Source organism: Heterocephalus glaber, unplaced genomic scaffold (assembly GCF_053883595.1).
Source record: "Heterocephalus glaber isolate CG9 unplaced genomic scaffold, H.glaber_assembly_v1.0 deba00001523, whole genome shotgun sequence".
Classification (NCBI taxonomy): Eukaryota; Metazoa; Chordata; class Mammalia; order Rodentia; family Bathyergidae; genus Heterocephalus; species Heterocephalus glaber.
The window spans coordinates 10,373,668-10,399,287 of NW_028258327.1; the positions used below are offsets into that span (position 1 = coordinate 10,373,668).

Here is a 25,620-nt window from a genome sequence, read left to right on the forward strand (position 1 = left end):
TAGTGTGCAAGATTTGTTAGAGAATGTTTTCAAGTAAGAAGAATGAAAAGAAATATAATGATGCATGTATTCAAAAATAATACTGACAAGAATAATTAGAAAGAAAATAATTTGTACAAGTCTCCCTGATGTCTAAAAGAATGACAAAAGTATCTTCAATAGAAATTAGCCATATCGGGCCAGGGATTTAGCTCAGTGGTTCCACTGCCTGCCTCGCAAGTGCAAGGACATGAGTTTGATCCCCCATACCAAACAAAAAAAAGAAAAGAAATTAGCCATATCATATATTACCTAATAATGAAGGTATCTTTAAATATATCTTTAAAAAACAGAATGATTTACTTATCCAGATTGTATATTATTTATATCATTGCTCCTCAAGATAGGCTGTTGGTGAACTGCTTCTTAAACATCCAGGATGAGATAAGAAACCATACCAGTCAACTTTCCATTACTGTACCAAATACCAGAGATAATCAACTTATAAAGATAAAGGGTTTATTTCAAAAGCTTCCATTGATAATCAGTGGCCTCATTGCTTTGAGGCAGCAAATCATGTGGGCAGTGCAAGGTAGAGCAAAACTGCTTACATCATGAGCCAGAGACCAAGATAGAGAAGGGACTGGGGTTCCACAGTTCTCTTCCAGGGCACCCTGCAATGACCTGAAGACCTCTCACCAGGCCTCACCTCTCAGAGGTTCCATCACTCTCAATAGCACTGCCATAAGGACCAAGCCTTTACCACATGGGCCTTCAGGGGTCAGTCAACATCCAAACTATAGCCAAAAACCACTGAAGCCCAGAACTCACTAAATGCTTCCTCAAGAAAGATTTCCCACACACAAAAAAAGTCCATTGAACTAACACAGTGTGTTACAGCATACCTGATTTACATCCTATAGCTCATCAGTATTGACAATTAACAAGCATGACTCAGGAGTGCTTGTTTGGCCTCAAGCAAAGTAATTAATCACAGAACAGGCTACTGTAAAATGGTCTATGGAAAATATTGAACATTGTGGGATTTAATCTTAATGACATTCATGAACCAATTAAATAACTACAGAGTAATGCTTGCTATTTATAGGGTAGCAGTAGATATTGATATGCTTATAGTAACCATCAAAGTGGTAAACTAAAATTATTATATGTATTAAAGGTCTTTGGGTTATTTTACTATTATTTATATTTATTTTTTATGAAAAGGAAATTCAATGTAAGTCTCAGCTAAAATTCAATTTTTGAGGACTGTCTTAATCAGATTGTGACAATATTTCTACAAAACAAATGAGTGAATCCTAATTACAGCCTTGAGTCCACTAACTGCTTAGAATATGGCCAGAAGAAAATGGTGCTGCAGATGACTGAACAAATGACAAAAACTGACAATTTAAAGTCCTTTAATATCTATGTAGCATTTGACAGCTTATAAGTGACAAATGAATGGCACATTCATTTTTGTTACTAATTTATTATTAAGCTAAAAGATAATTTACTGTAAGTATACTGGGGATTCATAAAATTGGTGGAGGTTGAGGAGCAGGCTATAGGAATAGAGGCAGAAGGCTGAAGTCTTGGGGCTAAAAGCAAATAACTGTCAAGTTTGTGCTGCTCCAAGTGTCTGTACATGTGATTTCTGAGAATCAGCAATGTTAATGAAGAGTCTATAAAATGACTGAATAGCAGACTGCATGAATTCAACAATGATTCCATTTATGTTTTAATGCCAGCAGTGCTATTACCTTCAAGTTTTTATCGGATACTTTCTTAAGAAATTAAAAAAAAAGAAATTAGACAAGGTAATGTGTTAAAGAGAGAAATAAATACACATAAAATATATGTGGCTTTTGGAAGGAGGGTAATTCTGAAGAGAGGATTGTGAGTGTCCACCAGCATGACCCAGCAAGGAATGCTCCAATCAAAGAGCAACATGGAGAATGAAGATAGAGAGCCTGTCTCGTGCCAGGCACTGTAGCAGGCTCTGGGGATGCAAAGATCAGACAGGCGAAAAGAACATTTGTTCCACCAGGACTAGACACATTCAAATATACAGCCTTTTTCTTTCACTGCTTCCTCAATGGCACAGCTTCCTTAAAATGCCCAGGGCTGTTCTCTCCCAGCACTTTCTATACCTCAGGCCTGTGGTTAGCAAGAACACTCCCTTGCTCCCACTGTTCCTGTCTCTTAAACCAGGGGCCTTTAGTCTTCACCCACCACAAGTCCTATCAATCCCACCTCTTCCGCAGCACCTCTCAAACAGATTCTATTCTCTCTAGCCGTCTGCTCCACACTAAGTGCAGGTCACCACCAGCTAGCTCTTAACCACTCTTCAGGTCCTTAGTATAAATTGCTTAAGATCAAATTGCCTCCTTTATTTTTAAAGTGGATAGATAATAGTAAAACCAGTCTTATAAGTCTCTTTAGAGGATGATGTGAGTCAGTCCATATAAAACATTAAATATAAGTAAATGCTCGATTAATGGTCATTATTATTGTTACTGTTAGAGAATGGCAAAGAAAGAACAAGAGATTAAAAAGTCTTGAGGCACTCTAAAGCTCATAGTCTTAGTATGAATTACATTGCACTACAGTTATTTTTTCACTTGTAGGAATCTCCTATCAGACTTTGAATTCATTCAGGGTCTAGAAAATATCAGGTATGTAATGAATTCTTACTGAACTGAAAATAAATTTCTGATTATACATTATATACTCATTAATAGCCTTTTATACCATTTTAATCAAATAATGACTATAGAATATAATTATAAAAATACATGGAACATAACTTTTTATATCATAGGCTTTATGCCCTTGTCTCAAATCTAAAAATTACATAGGCAGAAGTACACTTGGGCTCTAACTGAAAAAGATGTGAAAATATTTAACTTTCCAAAATGTCATATTTGAATCACTTTACCAACACATATATGAAACTATTTTAGACAGTCAAGACATCTGCTTCCTGGCCAAAAATTGTAGGTGTTCATGGAGATTTAAGCTGGAGACAGCAAATGCAAAACAACAGCCTCCAGAACTAAAGAGTGACCCATAGCCCAGGGTTGCCCACATTGAGGCTTGACAATTTATGTGTTTCCTGAGTGTGAGGGGCTTCTAAAAATAGAGGATAAAAAGCTGATCTGCTCTCCCCTCTCACATACAAACTCTAGAACACAGCCTCCTAACTTCTGCTACCTCTGGTTCAATATTGCCCAACTCAATTGTTGCTCACTAGTTCTTAGATAGTCAGAGTCCCTCTCTAAGACGTTACTGGTAAGGGAACTGTAACATGTGGACGTGATCTTTAATTCTTTGAAGAGACCAGCTGAAAGTTTTAAGACTTCAAAAAAAAAAGATCTTGTATATAAATTTAGGGAATTGACAGAGGATGGTCAAGATCAGGTTTAATGAAAGACATCACTCTTGTTTTTGGCTGTGATAAACCTTGGAAGATAGAGAAGGTAGACCAAGTGGTAAGTAGGCTGTGTCAGACGCAAAGCCAAAAAATGCAAAGTCCCTACGGTGGAACAGTGTGTGTCTGGAGAAGAGTGTTGCAGCAACATTGAACAAACACATAGGGGAGCAAAGAGGTAGGTGAATGGTGATGAGATGTAGTGAAGGCCATGCCAGGAAGCTAGCAGCCAGGTGGTGAGGTGAATCACTTTACATGAAAACATACATGAAACTATGTTAGACACTCAAAACATCTGCTTCCTTGGCCAGAAAATGTAGGTGTTCATGTGAGCAAGGAGTGAAAGTCAACCACACAATCCTACTTAATGGTTTGAGAAGAAACACCCAGGGAAAGAGAAAAATTACATAGCTACTTAAATAATCTACATAAGAGGTAACATCAGATTCAGAAAATGAAATGATGGAAAAGGATAAATCCAAAAGGTTTTCTAACCTATCAAAAGAAAAGAGACCAGTAACCAGCTGACCCAAAAGATGAACTAACCTTTCTTCCCACTAACACCCATGCAACGTATGGCCAGAATCACAATTTAGTCCGAGGACTGAAAAGGCTGTTTATTGAAAATCTGTTGTGTGTCAGATATGATGCTTAGTGTGTTATTCACCTTATTTTATATGCTGAAAATTGATGATCATCAATTTATTGGTGCAAACAGAAAAATAAACGTTATAGCTTGTATCTAGATGTCTCCCTAAAGCCTTATACCCTCATAGGTGGGCCTTTTGGGAAGTGACTGGAACATGGGTGTGATACTGGATTAGTTCACTGATGGGTTTATAGCCGGGTGTGATTTGGGGAAGGGAAACCTGGTGGGAAGAGTTGGGAACTATGGGTGTAGCCTAGAAAGGTGTGTGTGTTTGTGTTTGTGTGTGTGTGTGTGTGTGTGTGTGTGTGTGTGTGTATCTCCTTTTTCCCTGGACCCTACTCTGCTTTCTGCCTACCATGCTGTGGACTGTTTCTCCTCTGCCATGCCACCCTGCCTTGGAATCAGCCAATTATGGACTGAAATATCTACAAACTGTGATCCAAAATAAACCTCTCCTCCTTTAACTTACAGGTGTCAGATATTTTGTCCCAGCAACTGGAAAGTAACTAAGACAAGAAAAAAGATGACCTTCCTATGTTCATAGCATAGATGGTAAAGAGAATTAATAACTCAGAAACACTAAAAGCGAACATATTTTTCAAGCTCTGTGAGAAACAAGGTGAACACACAGACACAGTCCCAACTGCTAGATTCACACTCAGACTTGACTCCTAAGCTCATCCTTTTCTTCTTTTTACCATTGCTCTGTACTCTTATACATGAAGTTCTTGCTCTGACTCAGTTACAGCATTTGACTAAGGCCATACTGTTTCCATACCATAAAATTAAGCCTGAAATTTTTATTTTTTAAAAAAGTCATTTCTTGAGTCTCAAATGCAGTCCTACACTTTCTTTGTTAAATGTTGATGATCACAAGAAGTCACAATACTGCAGTCAACTGCTCATTCATTATTCATATTTTAAGCAAGGAAAGCTGATGTTAACTCTTACACCAACATAAAAGAACAGTTTACATCAAGTTTGAGGCTTCTCATTCTTTCGGTCCCACCTTTTCTGAATCAGAACAAGATTATCTACTAGATACCAGAGGATAGAGTACAAAACCCTACTTTATATCACAGTACTTAACTTGAAAAGATCATACCAGAAGGAAAAAAAAACATGAATAATTTGCATATCTTTAACAATAAGAATATTAAGAATTAAAATACACATGAATTCTATGACAATTAGAAAATACGTAATTTAATAAATACTTATTAAACACTTACAAAGCACAAGATAACATAATTGTGAGAGAGACAGAAATTACTGAGACAGGACATTGTTTCCACAAGTTTCAATGGTAGAAGATAAGACACAAGGAAAGCAATGGTAATTCTAGGGTATGGCACGTGGCTATTGGGAGACAAATCTCCAAGGGTCTCTTGCATTTCTGCATATATTGTGAATGAAACAATGACTATCTTTTGTTCTGAATTCTCTCTTTCAGGATGTTTCCATAGCAAACAGCCTTGGAGGCAGACTGGTATCCCAGTCTGGAGCAAAGGGCAGCTCTGCTTATAATCCTGGAAAATATACATGGTGTTTCTTGGTAGTGTAAAGAGGAGGAATGCTTACTGTCCAGTATAATAATGTCTCCCTGCAGAGCGAAGGGCAGATGTGTTTACTACCCACCATAAAAGATTGCAGTTTTTGTGCAGTAATACAACCTCTCTTTGTGTCATCCTGTGGGAATCTGGGCTCAGGAAAACAGTACAAATAAAATAATCAGATATTGTTGTCTCTATAAATAATAAACTGTCCTTTGTTTCTGACTTAGGAGTTCCGTGTTTTCTACCAACATCTAAGACTGTGGTAGGTTAACTCCTTAGCTTGCAAGTAGGGTAAAATATATCCTTGATAGTTCCTGACTGTTCTCAGTTGCAAAAATGGCAACAAATTCTTCCACTTCCTCTGTCCACTCCCTTTCTCATCCCATTTTCACCCTGATTCTGGAACAGCCATGTGATTTGCTTGGCCAATGGGACACAAACAGAAGTTTAGGAAGCCCCTGAACATTAAGGTTTGTGCTGTTGCTGCTAGAATTTAGTCATCACGTAAAAAAGCCAGGGTTTCAAGCATGGGCAAAGACTCTACCACTGAGTTATATCCCTAGCTCCTGATATAAGGATTAAAAAAGAGGCATTCTCTGGGCATACTCTACCAGAGTATGAGGAGCACTGTGGTAGAGGAGATTAAAAACTAAGAGTAGCAAAAATCATTGAGAAATGCCAACAAGTAAAATGGTCTCTTGGGCTCATATGCATGTATTTGTTCATCCTCTGCTATAAATACACATGCATAAAACAAAACCATTTCCCAATATTAAATTCAAAACCCAGAAGGCAGAAACCTGTTAATCATGAAGAAAGCTATATAGTGATCTACAAGAAGACAAAACTTGTATTACATAATGTGCACACAATCCTAAATATTTTATTGTTTCAAAAGCATCTTTGGAATACTAAAACCTTTCTGGAAAATGAATGCCTGACGATGTAAGGGTGTATCAACGTATCACTATATTAATGGGACTAAAAGGTCACTTTACAGATAAAGTACTCTGCATCCTTTCTGCAGTTTGTAAATAAATCCCTACTTTTTATTTTAGAAACACATTTCAAGTAATGACCTCTTTATCCTCTACAGCACTCAGCTTCATCACATTTAAAAGAACTTCTTCAAAGGCTTTAGTTATGATTTGGCATCTTTGAAAAATTACTATCACTGCTGGCTGGCAATTGAGTGTAGTGTATATTGTCTCTTAAACAAGAAAAATGAAGTCATTGTAAACACCCAAGCCAATTAAAAGATTGCCTATGGCCTACACTGGTTTCTGTATTATTTAGAGATCTTGGTGAGGGAACTTTTTATAAATAAAGTTATATTCCTGTTCATACAGAGACTCATACTGTTATATTTTAAAATATTACCTAGTCACCAATTAACCTAAGTAACACTGAAAAATTAAATAAAAAATTTTAAATGTATATTCAGAAATTAATTTCAAAAAAATTTCTGGCTAATCATTGTCCTCTATACCAAAAGGTAGAATAGACTAGTGGTTCAGAGTTATCAGTTCCAGATCTGCTATGTAGGAACTATGTGACTTATTATTTAGTGTCTGCATTATAAAAAATTACTTAACCTCTGAAATGCAGTTTTCTTAGATGGAAAGTGATTTCAGTGATATGCATATGTTTGTAAACTGGGCTTTTGTGAAGATTAAATAAGCTATGGACATAAAGTCCTTTGTCCACCAAAATCCCAGGAAACACTAAATAGTCTTTAATGAGCTATAAGCGTTCTGTACACTTTTGTCTTCAAAACAATACTTTATATATTAAAATAATGCATATATACATATATATTACATATAAAATAATACATATCACTACATACCATTAGCTGCTGGAAATAAAACTCCAAAGTTTTACTAAACAAAACAACACACCTTACACGTCAACCATAAAGTTTCAGGGAGTCAGCTGCATCTCTGTACTAAGAGCAAATAATTAGAAAGTATTAAGAACATGTATTGAAAATAAAAAATCAGAAGCAATACATAAATTTAGGAATATTTTTATTTTAATCAATTATTTTACAGAGTATTCCAATCCTAGATTGGAAACATTTCCAGGTCTCATTTTGCTCAGGAAAGAACATAAACCCTAGCATTCAAATTCTGGAAATGACCACCTAATTGTCTCGTTGTTGAATGACAGACCAAGAAACACTGTGATTTTCTGCTTATTGATATCCTAAAGAAACAAACAGGCTACATCAACTTACCCGGAAATAGTCACTGCATGCAGCTAGGACTGCCTTGTGAGCATGGAATTTCTGTTCCTCAGCAATCAGGGTGACATCACAGAGGATTCCATCACTTCTCTGCTGATTCAGCGCTGCCAGGACACTGTCATTATGAGATTCTGAGTGGCAGAGCCTCTGCCCTGTCAGCATTTCTTGAATACTACAAAGGAGAGCAATTGATTGAGTCAACTTAGTTACTTGATTGATTGATTGATTGATTGATTATACTGGAGGTTGAACCCAGAGCCTTTGCTCTGAGCTACATCCCCAGTCTTTTTTTTTTTTTTCTTTAATTTTGAGACAGGGTCTCACTAAGTTACTAAGTCATCCAGGCTGGGCTTGGCGTTCTTCCTTTCACCAGCCCTGCTTCCTAAATGCTCTCTCAGTCCTTCCACATCAACTGAGGGAACTTGGATTCTAGCATACCTTGAGTTTTTTTGTTTTGTTTTGGTACCAGGTAGTGAACTCAGGCCCTTGCATTTGCACAGCAGGAGGCGAAACCAATGAGCTAAATCCCCAGCCCCATACTTTGAGTTTGACTTTCAAGTTTTCAAACTTTTTTTTCTCTACTATTTTCTAGTTCTGTTTTTTCTGATTCTTTTCCTTGCTCTCACCAGGTCTCTTTCTCTCTCTGATTAGTGTCCCTTTCTTTTGTTTGTGTGTGTGCCCATTGGTGACTTCATATGGTCCACACTTGTGGACCTATGAGACTACTGCTAGACCCCTGTCCCCTCAGTGTGTGTACACCTTTGAGTGTAAAACTTGCTCTGTTTGTGTGTGTGAGTCTTCTCACTTTGTGAGTCCCTCTCTTTACTTCCATTCTTTCTCCAGATTTGTTCCTTACCAGATCTTCCCACAGGACACGATATTCCATTAATAAATACAAGAAAACTGAGCAAATGTTGGTTAAGGAGAAAAGACCTGAAAGTGAAATTATGTACCACAAGAAGAACATCAAAAGAAACACCTTTGTAAATGAAAAAAATTAAAGTTGAAAGTAATCTATTTATATTATCAGCCTTAATGTCTACATGTGATCATTATACAGTACTAGGCTTATGTTGTGAGATTGCTAAACTTATCCATTGTGAAACTTACCCCTCTACTGTCTGTCCCACCCTTATATCCTTTCAAAACTCCTAGGTGAAAATCTAGAATTTCCTAAAATGCAAAGTGAGTATCTAGAGATCTATGGATAATTCTACTTTGGATCAACAGATTTCTCAACATGCTTTAAAATCTCAGAGCAGGTACTGGACTAAGATGAGTGAGGTATACCAGTAAATAAGTCCTCTGAGAAGAAATAAAGGGCCATCAAGCCCTATTTCTGGACGGCAGACTTTTCTCAAGGCTAAGTAAAGATAAACTGTCTTCCTCAGTCCCACACACTTGTAATTCCTGCATCTAACTCCTCTTTCTGAGCATGAAGGAGTTGCTCAGAGGAGCCAGGGTCGGTTTGACAGAGCTCTGCCCAGCCTGTGTGCCAGTTGACTGGTAAATTCTAGTTATGCGCAAAACATCACCTTAAAATCAACCAAATTCTTCCCAAGAAATGCTAGAGTGCAGTCAGTAAGCTTTATCGGACATTTTTGACTGGGAAGCATCAGAAATGTCAGAACTATGGAAAGAAAAGAACTTGACAGGTGGTGATGATATAGGAAGCTGTTGGAGGAAGGTGGGAGGATTATTTTCAGTTGGAATGTGACAGTGAGTTTTGAAGTGGTTACTGTCATTGATATTCATCTAGTGGCTCTAGCTATCAAAAGACTTTTTAAAATAAGTCATTGAAAATCACATTCAGAAGCATAAATAATTTTATAAATTTCTATGTAAAGCCTAGATAGATATTAATTAGCATCACTCAAAGAAATGAAATTGAATAATAGAAATATTGTATCTAAGTATAGTTTTAGAATACTCTTTGAAAAATCTTTCCTGAAAGATATTTTATATATTTAATAAACACATACTGCTTACCATGTTCAATTATTAATTCATTTAATCATCTTAATAACCCCAAGAGGCAAGTACTTTTGTTATCTCTGTTTATAGATAAGAAAACTTAAAGTCTTAGATCAAGCATTTTGAAAATATAACATCAGAAGCACAATATAATTCCTCTTTCTACTCAAAGAAAAGATAATTTGTAAAGATCTCCAAAATTTATGCTCAAGAGGACAAAAAAAATCACAAGTCTCTATTTTTTTTAATGTTTTTATCATGTATAATTAATCTCAAAATCAGCCTTATAAAAAATACATGAAGATAGGGCCGGGGATTTAGCTCAGTGGTTCCGCCGCCTGCCTTGCAAGTGCAACAACCTGAGTTCGATCCCTGGTGCCAAAAAAAAAAAAAAAAATACATGAAGATAATGAAATAAGTTATTACAATAAGAAATTGTTTCAAATCACTGTTCAAAAATATTTGTTATACTATGATTTAAAATTTTCTGCAGAATATAATAGATTTTTATTATTATAATCTTAGACAATATACTTCACACTTTCATAATTTTTCTCCTCTCTTCTATCACCTTAAATGCTAAGCAAACGCATTTTAAAATTTCATTTGTAATGGAACAGAAGAATATATTAAAATAATTGCCTTAAAATGTTTCCTTACTCATTTTCCAAATATAGTGCCACAATTCACATCCTTATCATTAAGCCTCGGTATTTGGAGTTCAGCTATCTCTTTGGAGTGAATAAACCTTGCCAGGAAAAGAGCAGCTGTAAACTGAAATTTGGCAAAGAATAAAGTGCTCAGTTTTGAAACAATAGTGATGCTACACAATTTCACAGGATCTTCCTGCTTGGCTTGAAATATTCAAGCTTAAAGAAAATAGCATGCTAAATATTTACAACAACACTTGGCACAAAATCCTAAATATTTTGGAACCAATATGTTAGAATTCTTTAAAAACAGAAACAAATACTCCAACATTTGGCAAGAAATAAAGATCTATTAGTCAACAAGTCATTATCATATTCCAAAAGTAAAAGTAACTTCTCATTCAACTCTCAGATGTAAATCTACAAAAGACTTCAGCCCTCTGAATGTGAAGGCACATTGGCCACAGAACACAGCAGGAAGGTAACATCCACTTTACCAAGTAATAATCATAAACCAAGGAGAAAAGAATCAACAACTATGGGGCCTCTATGTTTAAATTAGGAGAAAGGAGCCATGTGCTTGTGATTAGCTCCCTTGGCATTTGTAACATATATCAAATTAGCAAATAATACCTCCCAATTTAGAGGAATTCCCATCACTACTTGAGAAACAAAGAAAAAAAGAAAAACCACGTATTTTAAAACTTCCTAAATTACTGGGGAAATATGAAAAAATGTTGCCATCTCAAAATTCACAGGTAATGCAGTAAGCATCCTGCCTTCCCCAAAGCAACACAAATACCCTTTTTATTGAGGGCATCCAAAGCGCCACTGTCCAATATAGAAGCTGTAACCATGTGCGGCTTTTAAGCACATCAAATACTGAGCACTACAAGCTGATATGTGCTGTAGTGTAAAATATATACTGGATGGCAAAGGCACTATGAAAAAGAGAATGCAAAATATCGCATTAACACTTTTATATTGATTACATGTTTAAATATGCTATTTGAGGCACTTTGGGTTATATAAAATATACTGTTAAAATTAATTTGACCTGTTTCATTTTACTTTTTACTATGGCTGCTTTAAATCATATATGCTTCTCATTCTTCTATTGGGAAGTCTGTAAGTTCCCAGGGAAGTACAGTGGACCCTCAAGTTATGACCGGCCTGACATGCAAACAACTTGGGTTAATTAGGTTAATGTAAGATTTATCTGCCTCTTGTTATCTATAGTGTGTACCCAGGTAAACATCTAGATCTCAGCTGTATTGACTTAGTTAAAACCAGTCCTCGGGAACTGATCGAGTTTGTAAGTCAAGGGTCCACTGTATATACCTATTTCTTTTCACCTGAACCTACAAGGGAGGGCTTCAGGTGACCTCAATTATGGACTGCTATTCATGTACATCACAGGGCCAAGCCTAAACCCTGGTATGACCATGGGAAGCCCAAGTCCCTGAGCAGCAGATTGCTTTTTAGTGATGCCAGGGAGTAACCATTTGATCAGCCGCATGTCAGCATCCAGTAATGGGGAGATTAATAAGTGAGGTCTCAGGAAACAGGAGTATTCATGACTTCAAGCCTGTAACTTTCATTCTGGAACTGATAGCACAAACTAATAAATCAAATGCAGAACATGATGTTCAGAACATCATACACCCTACTGGTAGTGGACCACTGCTTCAGTGCAAATCACTACTTTGAGTTCAGAGAGTTAACATTTTTGACCACAGAAATTTCATACAGTCTCATTTTTTCAGAATAAAATTTGACTGAATTCAGTTTTTAGGATATAAATTTCAAAATGGCAATATGGTTTTAAATATTCACATTTAATACTTTAAAATTTAAGTGAATTTCTCTATCAATGTTTACCTGATGCTCAGATATATTAAAAATTTGCAAGTAATTCTCAAATAAGGCTACCAATGAATAATTACATTCTTCCATATCAAAAACAGTCAAGTAACACAAAGAGCCTCATTTTTTTTTGAGCTGCATTTCTTAAATAGATTACACAAGAAAGAAAAAGAATGGTAAAATTCTGAATGGTAATATAATTATACCTGATTATTTTAATTCAGCCAATTGATTATCAAGCATCCCAATCACTTCAATAACATAGTCTAATATATTATACAAATTAAATTCATGTAAATATATTAATATTAAAAGAATTCTATTTAAGTAGGAAGGCTGTTAACAGATCCTATTATTGAATTTAATTCTATTTTATACAACATTTAACATTTTACAGTCTTTAAATCAAATGCTAACAATTAATAGTAATGTCCATAATAATAAGAAGAGGATAATGCATGGAGAATGATTCAGAAATAATGAAGACTATGCAGAAAAGAATATAATTGTAGATGAATAGTTTTGTATCCTTTCTTCCCTCATTCACTCACCCAACAAATAATTATTCAGCCTTATTATGCTAGAACAGTACTGGGATAAAACAGTGTGCAAAGCAAATGTGGTAGCAGTCCTTGTGGAACATTCAGTTTAGCAGAATAGTTACACATTAATCAAGTAATCTTGCCTCCTAAAGAAGTAACACTTGAGATACAAGCTAAAGGATAGTAAAAAGAAGTAAAAAGAAGAAGCTTCACAGGCAGGAGAACAGTGAATACTCCAATCCTGTGGCAGAAGGCCAGAAGGTTAATGACCAGAACCCTGAGGATGAGGGAGAGCCTGCCTGGTCCAGGAGACACCCGAACAAAAGATACTGAACCCCATTCTTGCCAGAGTTCTGGTCCAGGTTATCCTAAAAGCCATGGAAGTCCCAGAAATCATCATTCAGGCCATGCTACCAAGAGCAATCAGGGAGACTGGGCCACAGTACAGCAGTTCTGGATAGTGGTTGTAGTGCAGATGAGTTATAGACTTGGGCCTTGGACTGGAGTATGGAGATAGAATTTCTGAGAGGTGAATGAATTTGAAAGTTACTCAAAGGAGAGGTCTAGTGGCCTTGGTGATGATTATATATGGAGTTGGGTGGGTACCCAACCAAGATACCTACATTTCTGGTTTATATAACTTGATATTCTCAGAACAGGAACTAGTGAAATAGCGTGAAAATTCCAGAAGAAGATGATAAATTCAGTTGGATATGTTAAGTTTGAGCTGTCTTTAAGATTCACAAGAGCAGATGTCAAATATGTAGTTTGATTCATGGATCTGGAGCTCAGAAAGAAGTCTTAGCTAGAGATATAAACCTATGACTAATCTGTAAAGGGTGGGTAACACAAGCACAGCTGCACTTTAAGAATATATTGAGAGATGCCCAAAAATGGTTGCTGAGAAGATAAGAAAGATGAGATTTAAAGCACAGAAGCAAAACTTAGCTTAGTTGTGAGAAGAGCCACCCCTTGAGTAGCATGGAATGGTTGGGCCAGAAACACATATCGAAACTGGGCATTTTTTGGCCTGACAAATATAGAGTTTTATGAACCCGTCTTCACTAGACAATGTAGGCATATAAATTTGGATAGTTGAGTTCACCTGGATTGGGTTTTTCTCAGACAAATCTATCAAAAATACCAGGGGTAAGAGAAATGAAGGATGCAGCAAGAGTGATAGAATCTAAACTGGTTAAGAAGGAAAACGAAAAAAGGAAAGGTTTGATTGTTTGGTAGAAAGTAGCAGGGCCAGAAGATCAGACCTGGCAAAGAGGTCAAAGTACAACCCTAGTGGGAGTAGGTAAATGGGCAAGTAGGAGGACAAAAGGGCATGGTAAGAGGAAAGCAGTTGATATAGAGATTTCAGAAATAGAGCAATTGCTGATGATGACAAGGTCCAAGGTGTGACCATGGGAGTGGGTTCTACTTAGGTAGAACAAGAAGTCTTTAGGGATAAAAAAGTTGAGAGTCTGAGAGCCACAAATCAGGACAAATCTTTCCTGACACTAAGGGCCCTGAAAATTTGTAAAGGGTTTGTGATGGGGAGGAAGACTGCAAGCTAGGTGCCAAAGTATTCAGTGAATGAGGGGAGATGACTTTGACCACAGCCAGGAAGAGAGGGTAAGAAAAATAAAGAGAACTACCTTCAGAAGAGTATGTCTCCCTGTAGCTTTCTCAAACAACCAGTCTAAGAAGTAATGACCTATGTCTCAGGATGATAACAACCCAACAGGGATAGGTAGAGTTACCTATCCCTGAAATACACGAGATGTTCGGAAATAATAATGTTATCACATGAGAGGGCTACAAAAGTAGTGGTCCTCAGAGGAGGGTAAGTCCCAGTGAAGTCAGAAGGCACATAGAGCTTTTTGGAATAAGGGAGATGACACAGAAGAGCACAAGGTCATGTTGCAACAGTTCCAAGTGTTATGGCAAAAGATTTGGGAGATGGGGAAGGGAGGACTTTGGGTTAAGGCAGAGCAAGGGAGACCACTATAGACATGATTACAGCAAGGAAGACAGATGACAATAGGATAGGAGTTGATTAATAAAATAGGAAATGACACTGGGCATAGTGGTGCATGCCTGTAATTTCAGTACTCGAGAGGCTGAGGTAGGAGGATTGCTGCAAGTTCAAAGCCAGCTTGGGCTACATAGTAAGTGTAGGGCCATCCTGAACTTGTCTCAAAAACAAAACAAAACAAAAAAACAGGGATGATAGACTGAGAGTAAAAAACATCATTTTGAATGCCCACTGGTCTTGGTAGCCAGGAATAAGTCATCTGGCCAAGGTGGTGACAGACAGATATCATGGTCCCCATGCTGGACACCAGTTCAACAGCAAACTTTCTCAACCTCAGCACTATTGATATTTTGAGCTGGGTTGGTTTTTTGCTGTGAGGAGTTGTCCTATGCATTTAACATGTTTAACAGGATTCCTGACCTCTACCCACTACTGCAGGTGACAAAAATGTTGCCAGACATTGCACAATGTACCTTCACTCCCCATTCAGAACCACTGATGATGGAGTGTAACAAACTCACATGGCTACTGCAGAGGTGTTATACCTGCTATAGAGATGCCACCATTTTTGGAACTAGTTTGGGAACTAGTCGACTCTTACATTTTCAGAATCATGGGAAAAAGCTGATCTCACTATTTAATCAATATTTAATAAATATACTCGATTCTTAATATTGCATAAATGTATCCCCAGATTTGTCACATCTTCTATTTTTTGCTCTAAAGAATTTTTGACTACTTCCTTAGAGGAAGATGGAGATTTCCCACCTCCAGTGAAAATATTCAAATGAATGCCATACATTTTTTGATATTGTGCCCCTCTATAGTTGAAATGTGTCAAACTCTATCCTGCCTCGGGGAATTTCTCCATGTCATGCCATCCATCCTTCAGATACCAGATTGTAGAGCACTTCCTGAGGAAGTCATTTCCTTACTGTATTTATCCTGTACTTGTCCTTCAGAGCACTTTTCACAATTACATTTATGTTGTTAACTGTATGATTGCTTATTTAATGCCTATTTCTCCTAAAGAATACCTATTCTATGAAGGCAGAAGTCCTATCTGTTTCAGTCATAGCTGAAAGTCATCCTGTTGCATCAAGTAGAGTGCTTGATGCAGTAAGTATTTATTAAATGAATGAACTACTAAAAGAAAATGCTATTGGGGTTTTGAGAATAAGTATTGCACTCCCCCCATGATTTCTTTCAAGGGAACAATAGTCATACATATCTGTAGTTTTCTGGTTCTTCCTTTAATCTTAGATCTTTGTAGTAATATATCTTTTGTTCAAGACAGGGAAGCATCTCAAATAAGCAAAAGAAAAAGTAGCATCATGAAACTTCTCTAGATCTGACCAAGAACTAGATTTTAGCAGTTCATCTCTGTGCCATCACACCAAAATCATAAAAGCTCTAATTTCTTTCTTTATTCCTTCAAATACACAGTCAGCCCCTACTCTGTGCTTGGTCCTGAAATGTGCGGTACTAACTAGTTCAAGGCTCACTGAAACACACCAAGCCAAGAAACCTCCCGAGTATACCTGAGGCAACGTTCAGACGGCATTCTCCAGCTGGGGTCCTCAGGCTCTCGGGCTTAGAAGTCTACAGAGGGATCAGCAAGCATTCCAGCTGATTAAAAAAGATAAGACAGAAGAACATATTGAGCTAAATGCAAAAGAAGAGGCTCAAATTCTGGGTCCTCATGATGCTCAAATTTTAGAATCCCAAAGAGGCAGGTTGGAGAGTTTTGTTGTTGACATGAAACATTCTAATGCCATGCTCTTTTCACATTCAGTGGTTCTGGGTGTTTTTAAATTTCAAGTTTTTCCATATTATTGGAGAACCGGGGACTCAGTAGTAAAATGTGTTTAAGAATCAATAATAGCTAATTAAATTGAAGTAAAAAATAAAACATGAGATGGTCAAAGGGAAAAATTAAGATTGATAAAATAAAACTATAATGATTTGGGCCAGGAATTTAACTCAGTGGTTCCACCGCCTGCCTCGAAAGCACAAGGTCCCAAGTTCAATCCCCAGTATCAAAAAAAAAAAAAAATTACAATGATTTGATGAGCGATCAGGTGCATTCAGGTGGTATGGCCATGAACTAAAACTGCAATGATCTAACGCACAAATACTAGTTGACTTGTCTTTCATAGACATTTTATTTTCCTTCCAAACATGATTAGTAAAATAAAGTTACAAGTAAGTACCTCTTGGCTAAGTGTTTACAGAAAGATGATATTCTATTCAAAACAGATTTCTGAAAAACTAGATTGCAAAAATAATACAAAAAGGATGAAAACTGTAGGAAATGAAAATGAATTCTGTCAGAGTTCAGGATTAGCATAAGTGAAATATACAATAGGATGTCATTATCTGGGTTGGAAATGCTCCTTGGCTAAATGCACTCACTCATGTTGTCCCTGCTCCCAACCCTTGCCTTTATTCTTAATTGTAACTCTAAACAGAAAAAAGAAATCATTTGAACAGTCTGGGATCTGGTCCATGACTACGCTTTACAACTCTCATTAGAGGGTCTAGCTGCCATTTTCTAATACTCCCAAGTAGCAAAATTAATTACAATCTGGATAAGCTAAACAGGCTCCCTTCTGTCTCAATTTTATTTTAAAAAACAAGAACAGTGTGAAATGCTTAAGAAAGAAATATGTTAAACTCTGCCTATTTCTGCTGACTTGTATTAAAAAAGAGCTGTGATTTTCAATCTGAATAAAAAATAGCATTTGTTATACACAGATCTTCAATTGGTATGATTGACTAATAGTTCATGTATTATATCATAATTTGGTTAAAAAGTCTACTGTCATTGAATATTAGGTTGTTCCAATCATTTTTGATACAATTTTATCTTTTAGTTCTTTTTTTAAGTTATTGAATATGGGGTATCAATACTTTCACTTATTTATAATGTAAATTTTGACAAACCTAAAAGTGTCATTTTTAATTGATTCATTATGACTGAGCAGCATAGGAGGACAGAATAATTCTATTCACATTATTTAATTAGCTAAGAGACTTGCTTAGCAACTTGTTGTTGCTACAGTTTCTTTTGAGAATCTGGGTTACAAACCCCAGGCTGATCTAGCTTAACATAAACAGTAACTGAAATGGACACTTGAACATTAAAATTGCAAAGAATACCTTTTTATTACAGGGAGGTGAAAATTTTTGAATTTTTTTTTGGGGGGGGGCTACTGGGGATTGAACTTGGGACCTTGCACTTGCGAGGCAAAATTTTTAATCTTTCTGAAAGTCCAGTGTTTTTAAAACACTCCCAATGATCGGGTGACTAAAGAATAAGAATCCCCAAAATTAAAATAATTCATAACTAAAGGCCATGTCTAACATGATATTTTTCAGATATTTCAAACATGAGGACTAAAAGTCATAAAGTGAATTAAATTCCCTTCTATTGAATACTTGTTATTTGGAGACCAACTCACTAAAATAGCTTTTCTTCAAAATTATCTAATTAAAATCTGTTATATCCTATGAAGTTTAGTGAAATGGACATTATTTTTAGGGAGAGTCAAAATAAGTGAAGGATGTATCACCAAGGACAAAGTTTTAGTGTTATGTCCTACTATTTTTATACCGATTATTTACTAAGTATATAAATATTTTCATATTAGAATAAAATTAAAATTTGTGAGCAAATACAATTTTTATAAAAAGTTTCCAGCATCCAGTACAGCTACTTGTAAACTCCAGGGAGACCTCTTCTCCCACCACTGGCCTCCATGCCTGAAATGTACATCCTGACCCAAAGCTCTTAACCCTTCTTATGAGCTCGAGGAGGACCAGGCCAATCTCCTGTCTTTCTCCTCCTCAGAATCCATAAGTGGATTCAAAGCTGGGCCAGTGTGGTGGAACATTAGGATCCAAGGAGACATGAGGAAAGGCTAGAGTTGCTCCCCGATGTCTCAGCTCTCAGGTTGTCCCTACACCATCAGAGACACAACCACACTGAGTACAAACCCTGAGGGGACTACCGAGTGGGGCAGAAGCATAGGAGGTGGCTTTCTTCCTGTGAATTGAGAGTAATCAGCTTGCAGGTCTCTGCACTAAGGCCATGTACAACTTTCTGAATCCACTGGCATGACAAAGATTCTGTTAGTCACCCAGCTCTAGTCAGGCTCCTGTGAGCTGCTTTCAAGAAGACCCCATCCTTGGGCAAGGCTTCAGGAGCTTTTGGTCAACTACCGAATAAATATAAATATTATTTTGGTGAGCAAAGAATGTGTATTAACATCACTAAGTATAATTTAAGGCAACAAATATGAAATAGTTACGAAGCATGTGCTAAATTTTTCAGTACCATTCAATCAGCTCCTCAGCTCAATGAATTTAGGCAGAAAGGAAGGGATTTTCCTCTGCATCTTAACTATAAAGAGCCAAGGCAAGGAGGGGCACCAGAATATGTCACACCAGAATACAGCCCTTCAAGACATACATTATTATGACGTAAAGGCTACTGAGAAATAGAAGATGTAGGAAAAGCTCTAGAAACTAGACATGGAGTTTTCCTTTTGTAAAGGAAATTGCCATTTACAAAGGGCTGATATGTCAGAGGGTCTCAGGAAACATCAGTGTGCATCCTCTTTTATTATTATACATACATACATGAATTACACAGGGATCTGTTTGAGTGACAGGTATATAGGTGAACTTTTACTTTTGTTTCACCTTTTGCAAATGTAGTTAACAAGAACTAATCTTAGTAATCTTACTAAACCATAATAGTGTGAAGGGAGGAGAAAAAGAAAATAATCTATAGGTATTTCATACTTATAGCAGCAAAATTTATAATAGCTAAATCTTGGAAGCAGCATGAATGTTTATCAACAGATGAGTAGATTACATGTGGTATTTACAACTCTAGTACTACTCTGCCATAAAGAAGGATAAACTCAAGTCATTTGTAGGAAAATGGATGCACCTTGATACCATATTAAGTGAAGTAAATACAAGACACACAAGCCTAAATATCATATGGTTTCTCTTATGTGAGAACCCCAATATATAAATAAAGTCCAAAATAAAAGGCTGCAGGAAATAGTGAGATGGATTTTTTGGCATACGGGAAGGGAAATGAGAATGGAAGAAAGGGGGAGGAAGGGAAAGGAAATGAGAATATAAAAGAGGGGATTGTGAAGTGCTGTGTACATGCACCAAATCCTTAGGAGGAATGTGACCATCATATACTACTAACATGTATTTAAAAAATATGTAAGGTGTCCAAGAGATGCAGGGAGGGGGAAAAAGGGAGGGAGTTAGAAAAATTAATTGAGGTCATATATATATACATTCACCAATTCCCCACAATGAATGTAATCATTATGTACTAAAACATGTACCAATTTATTTATTTATTTAGTTAGTGAGTTAGTGAAATTCTTTTATTGGTACATTTTAGGTATACAACACAATTACATTTCTCATTGCGAACTTGTACCTTTATATGATGCATCTTGGTTCTTATTTTTTCCCCATTCCTAGCCCTCCCTTCATGCCCTCCACTCTTCCCTATTTACAAAAACTTTTATTCCCATTTTTTCCATTTCTCACCATTTTTCTTTTGTCTTCTTTCCTTTCCCCTGCCCCTCCCACTACCTCTACCCCTTTGGACCTTTTCTTCCTATTGTGCATTACCGATTATTCAATCTAATCATTGATACATTTTAGGTATACAATATAATGACATTCATCATTGGAAATTTACACCTTTACATACTCTCTCTTGGTTCTTATTTTTCACCCTTGCCCAGCCCTCCCTTCAACGCCTCCAGTCCTCCCTATTTACAAAGATTTTGTTCCTATTTTTCCATTTGCTCATATTAATTCCATTCCCTTCTATCCTTTCCCCTACCCCTCCCACTTCCTTCCCCTTTGCCCCTTTTCTTCCTATTTCACATTACCTATTATACGTTTTAGTCCTTATTTACACTTTCAGTTTCTCACACCAGAGAAGCTATTCAGTATTTACACATGTGTGTCCTATTTATTTCACTTAAGAGTATGGCCTCAATGTGCATCCACTTAGCTATAAATGTCTCTAACTTCTCATTTTTTATGGCTGAGTAGTACTCCATTTTAGAAAAAAAACACAGTTTCTTTATCCAATCTCCAGTTGATGGGCATTTGGGCTGTTTCCAAGTTTTAGCTATTACAAACTGTGCTGCTATGAACATGGGTGCACATATATCACTGTGGTATGATTCTTTTAATTCTTTGGGGAAGATCCCCAGCAGTGGAATAGCAGGGTCAAATGGGACTTCCAGGCCTAGTTCTTTGAGTATCTCCATACTGATTTCCACAGTGCTTGCACCAGTCTACACTCCCACCAGCAGTGGAGCAGGATTCCTCTTTCCCCACAGCTCTGACAGCATTTGCTATTGGTTGATTTCATGATAGCAGCCATTCTTTCTGGAGTGAGGTGGAATCTCAGCCTTGTTTTCATTTGCATCTCTCCAATGACCAGTGATGTTGAACATTTTTTCATGTATTTATTTGCTATTTCTACTTCTTTGTGTGAGAAATGTCTGTTCATTTCAGATGCCCATTTTTGGATTGGGTCTTTAAATTTGGGAGGTCTGATCTTTTTAAGTTCTTTCTAGATTTGAGATAGTAGACTTTTGTCTGAGGAAAAGCAGGAGATTTATTCCCACATTGTGGGTTGTCTCTTCACACTGCTGGTGGTTTCTCTTGCTGTGCAGAAGCTTTTTAATAAGAAGAGATTCCACTTGTTGATTGTGCTAGTTGATGGGCAACTGAGGTTTTGTTCATAAAATCTTTTCCTACACCGATGTCTTCAAGAGTTCTACCTAATCTCTGTTCCAACTGGTTCAGAGTTTCTATTTTAATATTTAGATCTTTAATCCATTTCGATTTTAGTTGAGTGCATGGTGAGAGATATAGGTCTAGTTTTAATCTTTGGCAAGTTGAAGCCCAATTTTTCCAGCACCATTTATTAAAGAGACTATCTTTCCTCCAGTGAGGGTGTTTGGCTCTTTTATCGAAGATGAGATGGCTGAGTGTGTCTGGCATTGTTTCTGCATCTTCTAATCTGTTCCACTGCTCCTCAGGTCTGTTTCTTTGACAGTACCATGCTGTTTTTATGACAGTAGCTTTGTAGTATCATTGCAGGTTGGGGATTGTGATACCCCCTGCCATGTCTCTGTTACCTAGAATTGCTTTTGCTATTCTGGGTCTCTTCTTGTTCCAAATGAATTTCTGGATTGTTTTTTTCAAGGTCCATGAGGTATGCTGCTGGGATCTCAATTGGAATTGCATTGAATCTATATAGCAGTTTTGGAAGTATGGCCATTTTCACTATATTAATCCTTCCTACCCAGGAGCAGGGGATGTCTGTCCATTTTCTGATATCATCTTCAATCTCTCTTTTCAGAGTGCTATAGTTTTCAGAGAAGAGGTCTTTGATTTCTTTTGTTAAGTTGATTCCTAGGTATTTCAGTTTTTTGGATGTTATTGTGAAAGGAATTATTTGCCCTATTTCTCTCTCAGTGAGTCTGTCATTTGTGTAGAGGAAAGCTATTGATTTTTGTGTGTTGACCTTGTATCCACCTACTTGACTGAATTTGGTTATTAAGTCTAGAAGACTTTTGGTGGAGTTCTTGGGGTCTTCTATGTACAGTATCATGTCATCTGCAAATAATGACAATTTGACTTCTTCATTTCCTATCTTTATTCTTTTTATTTCTTTCTCTTGTCTAATTGCCGTGGCTAATGTTTCCAAAACTATATTGAACAAGAGTGGTGATAGAGGACATCCTTGTCTTGTTCCTGATTTTACTGTGAAGGATTTCAGTTTTTGACCATTTAGTATGATATTGGCCGTTGGTTTTTCACAGATGGCTTCTATCAGTTTGAGGTAGAGACCATCTATTCCAATTTTTTGTAGGGTTTTTATCATAAATGCATGTTGGATTTTGTCAAATGCTTTTTCTGTGTCTATGGAGGTAATCATATGGTTTTTGTCCTTGGCGCTATTGATATAGTGTATTACATTGATTGATTTGTGTATGTTGAATCATCCCTGCATCCCTGGGATGAATCCCACTTGATCAGGGTGTATGATCTTCTTGATGATCTTCTGCATTCTACTTGCCAGTATCTTATTAAGGATTTTTGCATCTATGTTCATCAGTGAGATTGGCCTATAGTTCTCCTTTTAGGTTGGGTCTTTCTCTGCTTTGGGGATCAAGGTGATGCTTGCTTCCAGGAAAGAATCCAGGAGTATTGCTTCCCTTTCAATTTCATTGAAGAGTTTAAACAGTAGTGGTAGTAGGCCCTCTCTAAATGTCTTGTAGAATTCAGCAGTGAAGCTATCAGGGCCCGGGCTTTTCTTAGTTGATAAGTTTTTAATTACGTGTTCAATTTCATTGGTTGATATTGGGTTGTTTAGAATTTTGAGGTCTTCTTTGTTCAACTTTGGCAATTCATATGTATCTAGGATTCTGTCCATTTCTTCTGTGTTTTCCATCGTATTGGCATATAGTTTCTGGAAGTAGGTATTGATGATCCTCTGGATTTCTGCTGGGTCTCTTGTAATTTCACCCTTTTCATTCCTAATTGCATGGATTTGGGCCTTTTCTTTCCTTTTTCTGATAAGGTTGGCTAACAGTTTGTTAATTTTGTTGATTCTTTCGAAGAATCAACTCTTGGCTTCATTGATTTGTTGTATCATTCTCTTAGTCTCCATTGCATTGATTTCTCCTCTGATCTTTATAATTTCCTCCTTTGTATGAGCTTTGGGGTTGTCCTGCTCTTCTTTTTCTAGAAGCTTGAGGTTCAGCATCAGGTTGTTTAATTGGGCTCGTTCTGTTTTCCTAATGTGCGTATTTATTGCTATGTATTTCCCTCATAAGACTGCTTTCATTGTGTCCCATAGATTCTGATATGTTGTATTGTCATTGTCATTTAATTGAAGGAACTGTCTGATTTCTTCTTTAATTTCCTCTGTGACCCATTGGTTATGCACAAGTGTGTTGTTCAATTTCCACGTGTTTATGAAATTTTTCCAGTTTCTTTTGCTATGGATCTCTAATTTCATTGCACTATGGTCTGATAATATACAGGGGATAACTTCAATTCCTTTGCACTTACTTAAACATGTTCTGTGTGTGAGTATGTGGTCTATTTTGGAGAATGACCCATGTGCAGCTGAGAAGAATGTGTTTTCTGATTTTGTGGGGTGGAAGACTCTGTAAACATCTGTTAAGTTCTTTTGTTCAAGAGTTCGATTTAGTTCTAGTATTTCATTACTTATTTTTAGTCTAGTTGATCTATCTATTTGTGACAGTGGGGTGTTGAGGTCCCCCACTACAATTGTATTAGTGCATATATGACTTTTCATGTCTGTTAGTATTTGTTTTATGTAGTTGGGTGTACTAGTGTTTGGTGCATAGATATTTATGATTGTCATCTCTTCCTCTTGGATTGTTCCCCTTACGATGATGTAGTGTCCTTCTTCATCTCTCTTAATCAGTGTTGGTTTGAAATCTACTTGATCTGCCAAGAGGATAGCTACTCCTGCTTTTTTTGGGGTTCCTGTCAAATGGAGCATTGTTTTCCACCCTTTAGCTTTCAGTCTATGAGTTTCATTTTGAATTGAGTGTGTTTCTTGTATGCAGCATATTGTTGGATTTTGCTTCTTGACCCATTCTGCCAGTCTATTTCTTTTGATTGGTGAATTGAGACCATTAATGTTGATGGTTATAACTGAAACGTATTGACTCATCATTGCCATGACTTTTTCTTTTTGTTGGATTCTCCCCCTTTACATTTAATTTCTTGTCGTGCCAGATGGGTTCATTCTGCTTTGCTTCCTGGGGTTGTGATCCTCAATGCCTGTTCCTAGGATATTGTGTAAAATTTTTTGGAGTGCTGGTTTGGTATTCATGAAGTTCTTAAGGTGCTCTTTGTCATGAAAGTATCTTATTTCTCCATCCATTTTGAAAGATAGTTTTGCAGGGTACATCAATCTGGGTTGGAGGCTGTTTTCTTTTAGGGCTTGGAATATGTCACCCCAAGCTCTTCTTGCCTTGATGGTTTGGGTTGAGAAGTCTGCTGTGATTCTGATGGCTTTCCTTTGTATGTGATTTGTTTCTTTTCTCTGACTGCTTGGAGAACTTTGTTCTTCTGTTGAGTTTCTGGAATCTTAACAATTACACGCCTATGTGTAAATTTTTTTTGATCAAGGGTATTTGGAGTCCTATGTGCCTCACTTATGTGTAGGTCAAGTTCTCTTCCCCTGCTTGGGAAGTTTTCTGCCATTACTTCTGTGAAGAGTTTTTTTTATGTCATCTGCACTCTCTCCTGTTTCTTCATTGAGCCCAATCAGTCTTATGTTATTCTTCTTTGCATCATCTAGCAGCTGCTGGATTGATTTCTCATGTTCCCTTATAATTTTGAAGCAATTTTTCTTTTCCTGGTCATTAATTGCAATCTTATCTTCTGTATCTGAAATTCTGTCCTCACATTGGCTCATTCTGCTGTGTAGACTTTCAATGGAGTTTTTCATGTCCTGGAAATCTATTTGCATCTGTTTTATGGATTCCATTTGTTTCCTATGTTGGGATTCCATCGTGTTCTTCAGCTCCTCTCTAGATTTATTAATCATGTCTTGCACTAGGAGCACAATTTCTCCTGTTATC

The 25,620-nt window shown here is 36.8% G+C and overlaps 1 protein-coding gene across 5 annotated transcripts in view; it reads right to left on the reverse strand.

Moving 5' to 3' along the window:
- Positions 1-25,620, reverse strand: part of Klhl32 (kelch like family member 32) — a 223,595-nt gene that overhangs the window by 147,392 nt on the left and 50,583 nt on the right. For 4 of the 5 annotated variants that reach the window (XM_087187961.1, XM_013078774.3, XM_004862500.3 and 1 more), the window contains exons 2-3: positions 16,465-16,552; positions 7,857-8,037 (exon numbers count right to left, since the gene is read on the reverse strand). In XM_087187961.1, the coding sequence (XP_087044087.1) occupies positions 7,857-8,037; positions 16,465-16,487 (204 nt within the window). In that variant the 5' untranslated portion in view covers positions 16,488-16,552. The remainder of the gene's footprint in view (positions 1-7,856; positions 8,038-16,464; positions 16,553-25,620) is intronic. The other variant, XM_087187960.1, reaches the window with a different exon arrangement.